This window comes from Cibotium barometz, chromosome 37, assembly GCF_041138505.1.
Source record: "Cibotium barometz isolate CiBa-2024 chromosome 37, ASM4113850v1, whole genome shotgun sequence".
In the NCBI taxonomy this organism is placed as follows: Eukaryota; Viridiplantae; Streptophyta; class Polypodiopsida; order Cyatheales; family Cibotiaceae; genus Cibotium; species Cibotium barometz.
The window spans coordinates 3,519,531-3,533,609 of record NC_141082.1 but is presented as its reverse complement, the minus strand read 5'-3'; the positions used below and the strand labels follow the sequence as shown (position 1 = coordinate 3,533,609).

Below are 14,079 nucleotides of genomic sequence, written 5' to 3'. Positions count from 1 at the left end.
CGCTCCAAGAGCTCTACCAAATTCATCCAAGATAAGTCATTCCACACAATGGGCTGCCTATAAGCCTCCTCAACTAACCACGAAGGATTAACAACCAAGAAGCTCCTCATGCAATCCCAGACTCACAAAAGAGATCTCACCAAGAGCGAAGAAGGTGGTCGATGTTGTGCATCTGAGAAGATAATATGGGCTGTAAATCCAATCACCTCCCCTAATAGGAATGCTCCTCGTAATCTGTTGCAAAAGAAAGACCTTCCAAGGCTCAATGCCGGGAAGAAATTCTTTGACTACTAGCTTACAAAGTAAAGCCTTACAATGCACCTCCAGGTCAATGATGTTCAATCCTCCCTCTTGCTTAGGCATAATAATGGTATCCTAAGCCACTCTCACCGCAGTGTGTACGGTGCCATCTACTCCTCACTCCTGACCAAAGGAAGTTCCGAATGGGCTGACAAAGCTAACCAATGCACCCCTTACAAAAATCCAAGCACGACGTGACAAGCCAAGCAGTCACCAGCAGCACTTCGTTAGCTACCAAGGCTCTAGATGCCAAATGAAGCTTCTTGCTACTCCAATGCTGAAGTTAGTGCATCCTCTCTAACTCCAAGTAAACCCCACATCCAAACCCCAATCTATCTATGGACAGTCACTAATCCAGAATCCTGCTGATTTGTGCCAGTTGATGGAGGCCTGTTGCCAAACAAAATATCTCCAAAGCAGTGCAGAAAGCACAGAGGCATGCTTGTGAAGCCTCTGAAAACATAGCAATATCATCTGCTAACTCTGAGTCCAGTAACTCCTGTGCGAAGAGGCAACCTGAGACCCAACACCCCTGGGGTAACTTTGAGAAACTTGCTCATGGCCTCCGCTACTATAAGGTAATGCAGTGGAGCTAAGGGGCATTCCTACCTAACAGAACGGGAGATTTGAAAGTGTTCACCACGCCCCCTGTAGGCCAAACAGTGTTGTAGGCCTCCTTATACATCCAGAAGACGCCTTTGATCCACTCTTGGGATAAACCCATCCATGCCATCGTGCCTTCCAAGAAGCACAATCCACTATCACAATCTTTTTCAAAGTCTAGAAAGAGAATGGCAAGGGGTTGTTGGCTAGATTTAGCCCACTCCATAGCTTCCCTAATGAAAAGATGTTATCAAAAATACTCCTTCCTTGGAGGAAGCCATTTTGTGTATCATGAATAACTCTCTGAAGAACAGGCTAAAGCCTCATACTTACTGCCTTCGCTAAGATTTTGTAAGCAGGCCCAACCAGAGTTATGGGCCTCCACTATCTAATAATGGTCTTGTCACCACCTTTCAAGACAAGGTGGATAAGACCCTCCATGATAGAAGGGTGAATCATACCAATCCAGCAAACAAGAAGTCGTGCACACGCTCCCAGCTCCCCCCATCTCGCTAACCCCCAACCCTCCGTGCACCCCCGCCCCGTCTTCCCCCCGTGTCTCTGCTCTTCCACCCCTCCCGCCCCCTTTTTGTAGGGCTTTTGTCGCCCTCCCCCCAGCACCCCCCCCCCTTGCTTCTTAGCTCAATCCTCCCCCCTTTTTTGCATTTCGCTCTTTGGCCTCCTGTCCCTCTTCACTGCCCGCCTCTCTGTTTTTTGTTTTTCTTCTTCTTCTTCTTTTCTTTTCTTTTTCTTTTTCTTTTTCTCTCTCTTCATTTTCCCCGCCCCTCCCCTCCCTCTCCTCCCACGCAAGTTGTTGTTTCCAGGCTTCAGGGTTTCTAATTTATTCAGCAAGTCTGGGTTCATTCTGGTCTTCACCCTCAGGAGGACTCCATGGCAGCCGCTCCGTCATCCCCAACCGAAGCCACCGTTGGTTGCATTTCCTTCTCTGAAACGGATCTTCAGGTTCTTGCCACGACTGTTGCCTCACTTGAGGCCTCCACCCTGGTCTGCAAAATTGATAGTAGCCACCCCATGCACGGATAGCTCAAGGATCTTTTCCAAGCAATCCTCATTGGCGAACCTGCAAAGATCATCGATATTCACCCTCTGGGGCGTGGATACTACGAGGTGGAGTTCGACTCGCCATCGACATCAAACCGAGTCATGCAGCATAGTCCCCTTGCATTGCGTACAGCGCAAGCCTTCTTTGCTCAGTGGCCATACGGCTTCGATCCTGCGTCTGACCCAGTGGCTGGCGTTTTGGGCTTCCCAGTGACAGTTGCTTCCCATGCAGTACCTTCCTCTTCTCCCAGTGATTGGTGGTACCATCGGAAAAGTGATGGAGCCCCTCCCACCGTTGCCTCGGCCCTCACGAGGGCAGCTGGGATTCCATCTCTCCATATCTGTGTGCCCTCAGGATCCTGAGATAGTGTGTGGACTACAATGCACCTTACCTCTTTCTTTTGGCCGAGGCCATGAGCATTGTCTCTCTACCCAGGAGACCGGGCTTCAGAGATACCGTCTCCCCCTCCGTACGCTGAAGGAGTTGCTGTATTCATAGGACACAGCAACCTTCCTTGCAGGAGATGCTAGTAATCTCCAAAGATTTGCGGAGGCGATTGAGATTTTCTGGCGCGCGTCAAGAGCGCAGATCAACTGGCATAAGTCATGTGGTTTTTGGGTAGTATCAGCACCTGCCCTGACTTGAGACTAGTTGAGGCTTTCCAGTGGATCCCGAGGGGCACTCCAGTTCACTATCTCGGTTGCCAGGTGGGCATTGATCTCTCTCGCGAGCAACAACTCGCTCCTCTTCTTCTGAGCATTCGGAAGAAGCTTTTATATTGGAGCTCGGCGAGGTTCTCCCTAGCAGGCAAAGTGGTGGTGGCAAACCAGGTACTTCTAGCCACCATGTGGTACATCACTTCGTGTTGGGCCTTTTCTTGGGCGTGCATTGGCCAGATACAGCGATTGATTACGAACTTCTTATGGGCCGGAAGTGATGGAAACCCAGCCAGAGCCAAGGTGGCATGGCGAGTGATCATTCAGCCACATAGCAAAGGGGGGCTTGGCCTCATCGATCCTGCTATTCAGAGTCGTGCCCTGTTGGGCGAGTTGATTGTCAGAGGACTCCTCGGTGGTGAGCCCTGGAAGGATTTCTTATTGGCCCGGATCTCAACCCGCACTCCGAGCCTAGGGGGCCCATGACCATAGAGTATTCGTGGATCTTCACACAGATGCGAGCCTGTGGTTTTAGCCCAACTTTTGAGGACAGATTTGCAGCCAGTTTCCTTCGGGCTTGGGATCATCTCAGGCCAACCCTCAAACAAATAGTTCCAGTTGCCTTAAAGGAGCGGGTTCGGTAGCCTTTGGTCTAGAACCCCTGATCCGTTTACCCAATGGCCACATGTTAGGGGCCCGACCACATGTAACTTGGGGAGCCTTGAGCACGGGACTAGCTAGGTCTCTTGGAGATTGGATTGCACACAGGCAGTTACCCCTAGAGGAGCAGGAGAGACGCGTGACAGGGATCCGGGATCGAGATAGGCTCAGCATTGGCATTGACTCAGCTATCCCTCAGGAGTGGCTGATGCCTATTCCAGACCCGACACCCCCAATGCGGCTAGGAGTGTTTACCAGACATGATATCCTCGTGGCAGTCCACGAAGCAGATAAGGACAATGGTCTGCTCAGTTTTTCTATTGGTTCCCAGGGCAGCACAGAGGACTTTGGCGGTCGGTACTTGGCTAACAGTTGGAGGTCGATCAACGGCTTGTCCACGGTGCGGCCACCATCAGGAGTCTCAACAACATTGCCTTTGGGATTACCCGAAGGCTCAGCAGATTCGGCAAAGGATTCTCCGCATCTTCAAATGGACAAGGCATCAACCCGAATCATCAATGGGGCACTGTCGCTTGGGCCACAGAGGCTCGGGCGATCAGGGCTTATGAGGAGGATGGGGGAGGACTAGCCCTTCAGGTCTCTCACCATCACATTGCAGCAGTACCAGTCACAACCCCCCCAAGTGACTGGTGGCCAGGCTCATGCAAGAGATGGGAGATTTGCAGTAGCATCGCAGCCTACCACATTTGGCGTGCTCAATGCAACGAGGCCATCGAGGGTACCCACACTCCACCGGCTGAGACCATCAGAAGCATATGGCTTGATATCATTCACACCCTCCGCGGTCAGTGGGGGACGTTACAGGGAGGTTCTGACTGCATGCGGAAGTGGCGGGAAGCCTTCTTGAGACTTTGGAGGCCTGACCCTTTCCTCACAGATAGAGCCGGTGACCCCATTTAGCATTACAGACCACCTATGTGGTTGTTCCCCCCTCCCCTCCCCCCGCATGAGATAGCCTTCTCCTCACAGAGCGGCCAGTCGGAGGAGAAGCAGCTCTTCCCCTTATGATCACTTGTTTCTCGCCCTCCTATGAGGTGAGTTTGTATTTAGCCCTTCGCGGTTGTACTTAGCCCTTTGTGGCTGTTTTTTCTTTAACTAACTAAAGGATCTTTTTCTCGGAAAAGAAAAAAGCACACCACATCTCCTACAGAGCAGTAGTTAAAATAAGGATGGAGAGAGGCTATCGTCCCCTCGGCATTTGCCTTTCAAGAGGGCATGCTTATCCTTCAAAAAGGGGCATCCAAAGAGGCAATTATATCATCTATAAGAAGCCTGGACATGCGCTTCCACACTTTCTGTTGTGCAACATCTCTATCCAAAGAGGGGGCTGTTGGGTTTTATGCTGTGTATGCACCCAGAGGAGTGCTAGTGATCATCAGTAGGTTACAGGGGCACTTTTTACTTCAGTTAGTGGAGGTTTTTTCCCCCAGTTTAGTTCATTTTCACTTATATGCAGTTTATAAGTGTTTTGGTCCACCCGGCACATTTATGGCCGGACATGTGAACACTTATCCTTTAGGGGTCACTATCATGTGGCTTGTACTTGATTTTTTCTATCATTGAAGAGTACAGCAGTCGTGTTCACTCCTTCACCTTGGTTTCCACGCCTGATTGCTTTCTGTAAACCCTAACCCTAACCCTGTTTGTCTTCAATTGGTATCAGAGCCATTGAAGCTCTGCTCAGCACTATCCGTACACTTGCTGCATCTGCCCGTACAGAAAACGTACATTCAGTCTGCATCGCCTTCAGAAGCTGTACCAGCCCGTACAGTCAAGCGAAGCCACCACCTGTGCGCCGTCAGCTAACATCTACGCCTGCTGCCCATAATCAGTCGCCTTCAGTCGGGTACTATAGTACGCCGCCTACAACTACTATAAGTGTCCTTCAGTCGGGTACAGCGCACCGCCTTCAGCGCACGTGTACCAGCCACCGTACGCCTACAACTTCAGCGCACATGTACCAGCCACCGTACAGTCAAGCGCAGCCATACGCCTTCAGCGCAAACAGTACCTGTCACCTGCGCAGTCATACGCCGACTGTCACCTGCGCTTCAATACAGTACCTGGTGTGTACCTGTTCGCACTGTTCAATACAGTGCTCCGTACAGTACCAGCTGAGTACAGCGCCGCCTGTGACTTGCTTCTGTACAGTCAGCGCTATTTGTCACCTGCACAGAGAAACGTGCACTGTGTACTTTCAGTGCAGCATTCAGTGCTGTGTATTTGAGGACTGTACCTGCAGAAATAACACAACCTACACAGTCATTCGGTGGTAAGCATTAAAATTCAATTTTTGGGCATTTTTATTTTCTCTGTGAAAATATACAGGCACAACAGGTAGTTTTTCTAGCAAGAAAATATACAGGTTTTTTGCACAGTTTGGGTGCAGCAAATTTGGGCATTTTTGGGGCATTTTGGCATTGTGTACGCCATTTGCTGCTCTACTCAGTCATTGGTGCATTGAGCTGCACATTCAGAGGATTGAGAGTGCAGGCAGATTTGGGTGAACTGTATTCAGTGGAGTACAGTTGTTATCAGGGTTTTTGCTATTGGGTTTTTTGGTAAACAGGTACAACTTTGTGCGTAAAGCATAATGGCAAATCAACAGCAAAGTGATGTATTCACATATTTGTCTAAGGAAGACAAATTGGATGGCACGAACTACTCCTTATGGAGTTTTATGCTGAAAAATGTGCTTGTGGCAAAAGGTCTTTGGGATTTTGTTAGTGGTGATGAACCACGTCCAGGTCCATTGGCTCCAGAGACTCCTCCCCAAGGGGGTGCTCGTGGACGAGGACAACAGGTACAGGCTCCACGACAGCCATTGCCTGTTCAGAGAACAAATGCTCAAAAGACATGGGATGCCAGGGATGCACAAGCTTTGTCACTCATTGCATTGTCAGTTCAGAGGTCCATTATACCTCATATTCGTTCAGCTGGCTCTTCACAGAATGCATGGGTGACTTTGGAGCAAATGTATGCTACTCGTAATGAGGCTAGGATCTCATTTTTGAAAAGAGAGCTGGAAAATCAGAAAATGAATGAAGGAGATGATATGTCTAGCCACTTAAACAAGCTGCAGGATTTGAGAGAGCAACTCATCAATGTGGATGAGATTATTCCTGAGACACAGCTTGTGTCCACCATCTTGCACTCTTTGCCAAGATCTTACTTGGCTTTCCATACCTCTTTGAACCTCAGCATGAGGAATGCTGTTGAACCCCTCAAGTATCAGGAACTTGTTGCTCTCTTACTACAAGAGGAGCAAATGAGGAAGAATATGAATATGAACACAAATGCTAAACAAGCATTTACTACAGGTCAAAAGGGGAAAGGGAAATCTCAGCCAAAGAGTGCAAATCAAAATTCAGGTGATGGTGGTTCTTCACAGGATACCAAGAAAGGTGATGGACAGCCCAAGAAGAAGGGCAAATGTCATTACTGTAAGAAGCCAGGTCACTACATCACGGAATGTAGGAAGAGGATTGCCAAAGAGAAGGCAAAGGAAGCTGGGATGTCTGTTAATGATGCTCCTAAAGCTCCTCCTGAGACTGCTTCTTTTGTTGAGGACAGGGATTACTGTTTTTTTACATGCAGCTATGATGCCTCTTGGTCTTCACAGGCACTCAGTTTGACAGAGCATGCATGTACTTGGTATTTTGATAGTGGTGCCTCAAAGCATATCACATCTCGCAGGGATTTGTTTAGTCATGTTGGCCCTGCCCCTGTTGGCAAAACTGTTCAGTGTGCCAACAATGCTTCATATCCAGTGTGTGGCATTGGGGAGATTCAGCTTACAGCCATTGATGGCTCCATTCTCCGCCTTACAGATGCCTTATATGTACCAGGGATAAAGAAGAATTTGTTGTCCATTTCTTCTTTAGCACATTGTGGAATGCAAGTCCACTTTGATGATGATAAATGCATGGTCAGAGACAAAGCAAATGCCTTGACCTTGATGCTTACTGGTACATTATGTCATGGACTTTATGAGTTGGATGCATTTCAGCCAGTGGATCAGTCTGCTTATCATGCATTCACTCTTACTCCAGCTATGGTTGATGCGGAGTTATGGCATGCTCGCATGGGGCATGTAAATTTTGGTAGTCTTATGCTTATGCAGCGACATAATATGTTTACAGATCTACCTCTCATGGAGAAGCCTCCAGATCACATTTGTGAAGGATGTATTTTGGGAAAAATGCACAGGTTTTCCTTCCCACGTGATCAGGCTCTAAAAGCAACTGCAAAGTTGCAACTTATACACAGTGATCTTTGTGGTCCCATGCAAACAAAGTCATTAGGTGGTTGCTTTTATTTTGCAACATTTATTGATGACTTCTCTCGTATATGCTGGGTCTATCCTTTGACACAGAAATCACAGGTATATGATGCATTTTTGGCCTTTGTAGCACTTGCTGAGACAGAGTCAGGATGCAAGGTGAAGACTCTCCGTTCTGACCGAGGGGGGGAATATATGTCACATGTGCTGAATTCCTTTCTTGGGAGTAGAGGTATAAAACATCAGTATACTACTCCTTACACTCCACAACAGAATGGGGTTGCAGAAAGGAAAAATCGGTCACTCATGGAGATGGCCAAATGTATGCTAAAGGCAAAAAGACTACCACATATCTTTTGGGTGGAAGCAGTAATGTGTGCTTGTCATATTTTGAATCGATGTCCCACAAAGGCATTGGTTTCTATTACTCCTTTTGAGGCTTGGCATGGCCGCAAGGCTTCTGTATCACATTTTCGTATCTTTGGGTGTCTCGCATATGCACACATACCCAAAGAGTTGAGGAGGAAGCTTGATGATAAAGCCACAAAATGCATTTTTGTTGGGTATAGCCGTGAGAGCAAGGGCTACAGGTTATATGACCCACTATCCAGGAAGATATTCATCAGTCGGGATGTGATTTTTGATGAAAAATCAGAATTATCCATGGCTGGTTATGAGGCAAATCAGGCTGAAAATGATGTGTTTGAAGGTCTACTACCCATGGAGTTTCATTCCACAGTTGGTGATCCAACTCATGAGGGTACTGGACAGCCAGAAAATGACGTAGGTGGTGCAGAAATTCAGCAGCCAAATCAGCCAGAAGCTGAACCAAATATGGGACAGCAGGCACCACAGGTCAGACATATACCTAGATGGTATTTGAGGACATTACAGGACAGCCATTTAGAAGGTCCTCTTGCTGGTCGTACTCGTAGGGAGACAAGGACCAATGAGCATGCACACATCATGGATTTGAATCTGGTTATGGCAGCCAGTTTACAGGATGATGATGAGCCTGATTCATTTGTGGATGCACGAGATAATGTGCATTGGAACAAAGCCATGCAGGATGAAATTGATTCTATTAAAAAGAATCAAACATGGGATTTGGTTGATCTGCCCAAAGGCAAGAAAGCCATTGGTACTAAATGGGTCTATAAGTTGAAAAGACATGCAGATGGATCCATTGACAGGTACAAAACCCGTCTAGTTGCAAAGGGCTATGCATAGAAGAAGGGCATTGATTATGAGGAGACATTTGCTCCTACATCCCGTATGTCGACACTTAGGTGTGTCATTGCATTGGCTGCACATCGTGGTTGGGTTGTTCACCAGTTGGACATAAAGACTCAGCCCACCTATTCATGGCCACCTGTAACTCAGCTCTAACAATGGACAAGAGATCTAGGATCCAAGAGGACACGATGCCTCTCGTGTTCCGTCTAAAACGCAACCTACCTACATCTGATAGCTTGCTCCTTGTCAAAAGCCTCTTCTTTCTTGTCCAAAGCCTCTTCTTTCCAAGGAGGTCTCAGCATCTTGATAGTGCTGGCTAGTCCTCTACAAGGCCAAGGCAAGCCTCTCCCGAAGATCAAGATGATCACTATGTACATTATCTGAGCCTGTGCCCCGGCATTCCCACCAGGAGAGTGGCCGTGAGAGACAACCCGCCACTCCTAGCGAAAGGCTGGCCACGGCGGAGCATTAGGCTGTGTCGGTATGGAGTATATCTTGGTGGTATGGGATCATTCCTATAATACGAATCGGCCGAGGCGCGGGACTAGTGTTCGAATAAGAGAAGAGCAACTAGTTATGGAGGCTCATAGATGACAGCCATGTCTATGGTGTTGGAGTTGACACTAATACAAAAAGAAAGAAAGAAAGAAAGTTATATTAATGTCTACAAAAGGCCAAACTGACCTATGAGACCAAAAGATTGCAGCATGTCCATCGAATACATCACCATGAGTACTAAAAGTAAAAGAAAGAAACAAAAGCTGAAATGCCGAAGCTGATCCCAATACAAAGAGCATCAAGCTCTCACATCACCCTAAAATATCCCGCATAGTGAACTGCATCATGGCACCCAATGTAGTAAAGCTAAGCCGGCAGGAGAAAATCCTGTCGTGGTGGGAAATGATGGCTCTGATCCTCCTATGGTGATGCAAGCGTGGGCGGGATCTGCATAGCTCGACTATTGTCACTCCTCTCAGCCGGGCTCCTGCATCAACCTGGAGGTCGAGTTTAGTGGGTGGATCTGCTCTCAGCACTTAAGTCTAGAACAAGTCATTGAGAGCTCTCTGTGCTGGTCCTCGGGCGGTGCAGCTCGTCTGGGCCGCAGTAAGGACTCCATGTGTCTAAGGAGCTCCAGAAGGAAGATCCCCAAGCATCTTTGGTCCGGGAAATCCATGATCCTGGAAAGTGGTCCAAATCTGTCTTGGAAGAGGCAATAAAACCTGCCCCTGATCTGATAGTATACCAAGGTATCGATCATATATAGTGGGCCTCTGTATGACAAAGTTGGCCCTCTGGAGCAGTTGCACCCGGCCCATATCTAGCTGCACCCAGCCCATATCTAGCTGTCCCCACTCTCAATTGATGGGAGGAGGTGCGGATCTTTACAATCATACATCACACTCCAAATGACAAATGTGTGTCCATGTAGCGCGGGCGTATGATGAAACTGTCCTCTGTCAAGCGAAGAAGATAATCTGTGTAGAAGGCCATCTTCATCCCCAGTGGCTGAACGGGTGAACACCAACTCCTCTGAGTATCCAGTCTCACAATGTCCTTCTTGATGACCCTGTTCAGCTATATGTAGTTGAGAGCTATGCAGTCAAATATCTCATCAATGTATAGCCCGAATAGAGTAGGAGAAAAGGGGCAGCCCTGTTTCACCCCGATAGTGCTGTGCATGATCTTTGAGTCACCCCTTGGGGCCCATACTCGACCGGTAACAGACTCGTAAAGTGTGAGGATCCCCCAAAGCATATCTGCTAGTACTCCCATATCCTTAAGTCTCCTCATCAATCTGGTACGTGGGACAGTGTCAAAAGCCTTGCGGAAATCGACAAAGCAACAATATATCCGCCCATGAGTTCTCCCCTCCTCAATGATCCCCCATAGCGTGAAGATGTGATCCAATGTGGAGTGTCCCCTCCAGAAACCTACCTGCCCTAGTGCTCTAAGTCATTGCTCCTCGGCCTCTGCTATTGAGTGTTAAACATATGAACCAAAAGTGGAGCCAGTACATCCCTTGCATGGGAGAAGTACTGGGCAAGCAGCCCATCATGATCCTGTGCTCTCCCATTCTGCATCCTGTCGATAGCATCTCTCACCATGCTCAAGTGGAAGGAGGAATGGGGGGGACAACGCTCAGTTTGGTGAGGGAAGGGTGTAAGTTATCTTCATCAAGCACGATAGGGTCAGGGTCATTTGACTCAGCCATGGGCCTTGTCCTTCCGCTTTTGTTCTTTTCTGTTGTCCCTAACGTAATATGGCACTTTTTAGCAGCCCTAACACCTCAATTGTCTGAAGAAAATGTGCCGCATCTAATCAGCGAGCAATCTCCATCATTGAGTGCTAGAGGGAAGATAAAATTAGACCTTCACCAACAGAAGGAGCTGCATTCAGCAAGTCTTAAGCTAAACTGTAGGATGCTTCCACTGCGACTCGAATTTTTCACCACCAATGCAAGGAAGAAAACACTGATTGAAGGTCATGTTAGCTCTAGCAAGGGTACTGAAATTTCATTCCATTCCATTCAACAGTTCTTATGTGTACTCTACTGCTACACACATACCTGCCGCTCGAAAAGTGGCCCAAAAGCTCGATTTGCGACTTTATCAACTTCATATATAGAGTTGCTCAAGTGAACAGTGCCAGCACCTTCTGTATCTGCTTCTATCTGTTGCAACTTCAAGTGTATATCTGCATGACGGGAGCTGATTAGCACCTTCATGTCAGGGCTACAGAATGAAAAATCTAAATGCACGATCCAAACATCTCACCATCAATCGTATTTTTACAAGAAACAAAACAATCAAAATTTTCCTTAACAAGCTGTTTCAGTTGCTGCTTCCGATTCTGCAGATCCATTTTTAATGATTGCTCCCCCGTCTCAAGTTCTGCATGGCCAGTATTCTGATGAATGTGGCTTAGAAAGAATTTAGGGTCAAAGTTCTCAGAATGATACATGATTTTTTCTGCAAAAGAAAAAAGAAACTCATTGAGTGTGGCACTCATCGTTTGCTTTCATAAAATAATCCTGAAAAACCACACACAAACACACATGCATGCACACACACCAACTTTTTTTTTCCAGAAAACAAAAAGACCACAAGGCAAATATGTGCCATTATTGATAATAAAAGCAAGGCAATGATGCTATTTGGACCATTGTTGACAAGTTTAGTAAGCAAGCACGCTTATTGCCAGTCAAGAAGACCATTAAGCCTGAGCATATGGTCAAGTTATTTGTGGCACAAGTGCTCAAAAACCATGGTTTGCCTAAATCAATTGTGGGGGACAGAGATCCCAGCACTACAAGCCACATTTGGAGTGCTCTCTTTGACAATATGGGCACTAAGCTGGACTTCTCGTCGACTTTTCACCCCCAAATGGATGGGCAAAGTGAGGCTGCAAATTCCAATGTCTTGGATTTTCTCAAATGCTATGTTGCAGACCAAAAAACAGCTTGGGGAAAGTATCTACCATTGGTAGAGTTTGCATACAACAACACAGTGCATGCCTCCACAGGAAAGGCCCCATTTGAAATTGTTTATGGCAAAGTGATATTACTGCCCATCCTACGCACCAAGGATAAGATCTTTGGAGCTGAGTATGTCAGAGATCTTGATGTTGTTAGAACATGAAGTCAAGTTGAGTGTTCTAGTTTGTACTAGGAACTAATATTTGTGTGAGAGTGCCACGTGTCATATTGGGAGTTATCCCATATACACTAGGTACTTTAGTTTGTGTGTGCACTCTATAAGAGTGTTGTACTTCCTTGTGTCAAATGGGTGAAGTCTACATCAACCTTTCTCATCATGTAAGTACTTTGGTTATCTTTGCTTTGCTCTAGCATTTTCATTATGTCTTTCCATTCTATTCTTGCACCTTCATGTGGTATCAGAGCCAGCTCCCTTCCTCCTTGCCTTCCAAGGAATTGAGTTGAGAGAGGCCAGAAAGAGAAGCTTCTCTCTCTCTCTCTCCTTGGAAGGCTTCCCTTCCCATACCCCTTCATGTGGAGCTGGAGCTTCCCTGTGGTCTTCATCAACATGTAGCTGCCCACGATTTCCCTCTTCATTTGCCATCTTCTCCGCTCCCCTCGTGTTTGCTGCCCGCCACCTCTTCTCACTTACCTCGCCATTCTCTTGCTGCTGCCCGCCTCTACATCAGGCTGCCACTACCCTGCTGCTGCCCGCCTCTACATCATGCCGCTCTTGTTTGTCCCTGATGCTGCTCCAAATCTGGCCGCACCTCTTCCAGCCATCTTCTTCCCGCCATATCTCTGATTCTCCTTGCCAAGGCTGCCTCGATTTCTGTCCACCATTATCAGTTTCTGCCCGCTCCTGTTGCTGCCCCACATCAGGCTACCACGTCTTATTTTCAGCATCGCCACATTGCTGAATCTGCCCAGCCCCTGTTTCCTGCACGTGCTGCATTTGGTCGCTCCTATTTTCTCCGAGTGCTGCACATTTTATGGCTGCCCCATCTCTGAAGCTGCCCATCATCTTCTTCAACGAATTCAATACCAAAATCAGCACACTTCTTTGGTGAATATCTATCCACGATTTGGCCAACATATGTGATTCCTCACGATGATGAACACCCACGCTGCCATTGAAAAGTTCAATGGCCAAGGATTTCACACTTGGCAAATGAAGATCAAGTTCCACTTGATGAAGTACAATCTGTGGAATCTGGTCAAGGGAACTTCTTCATCAAACGAGAAGGAAAAGGAACCTCAACGTCTCGAGCAAGCATTCGCAATCATTGCATTGGGTCTTGGAGACAATTATCTGCATCACATCTCTGATCTTGAAAACCCTGCTGACGCTTGGAATGTGCTTGACCACTTATTTGGTGCAAGTAGCAAGCATTCAAAGTTGTCACTCAAGATTGAATTCTTTGAGTTAGATCTAAAACCTGGAGCACCTTTGGATGCTCATATCAACAAAATGCGAAGCCTAATGAATCAATTGGCTTCCGTTCACTCTCCGGTGACAGAAGATGATGCTATGGCAGTGCTTCTCAAAAGCATGCCTGAAGAATATGACAACTTGGTCACGACACTGAAATATGGTCCCGATCCTTCATTTGAAGGGATCATAAGTGCATTGCAGGAAGATGAAAGGAAGCGGGAGAAGCGAAAGGATCACCAAGTGAAGGGAGAACAAGCTTTGGTAACCAAGTTCAAAAGGATTTCTTTTAAAGCTTGTAGACATTGTGGCAAAAACAATCATGATGAGAAAGATTGTTTTCGCATCAAG

At 47.1% G+C, this 14,079-nt stretch overlaps 1 protein-coding gene across 1 annotated transcript in view; it reads right to left on the bottom strand.

Annotated features, from left to right (window-relative positions):
* LOC147616852 (exocyst complex component SEC5C-like) overlaps window positions 1-14,079 on the bottom strand; it is a 147,860-nt gene that overhangs the window by 114,911 nt on the left and 18,870 nt on the right. Inside the window, exons 4-5 of the mRNA XM_086776492.1 lie at window positions 11,596-11,790; window positions 11,388-11,515 (exon numbers count right to left, since the gene is read on the bottom strand). Coding sequence (XP_086632618.1) covers window positions 11,388-11,515; window positions 11,596-11,790 — 323 coding nt within the window. The remainder of the gene's footprint in view (window positions 1-11,387; window positions 11,516-11,595; window positions 11,791-14,079) is intronic.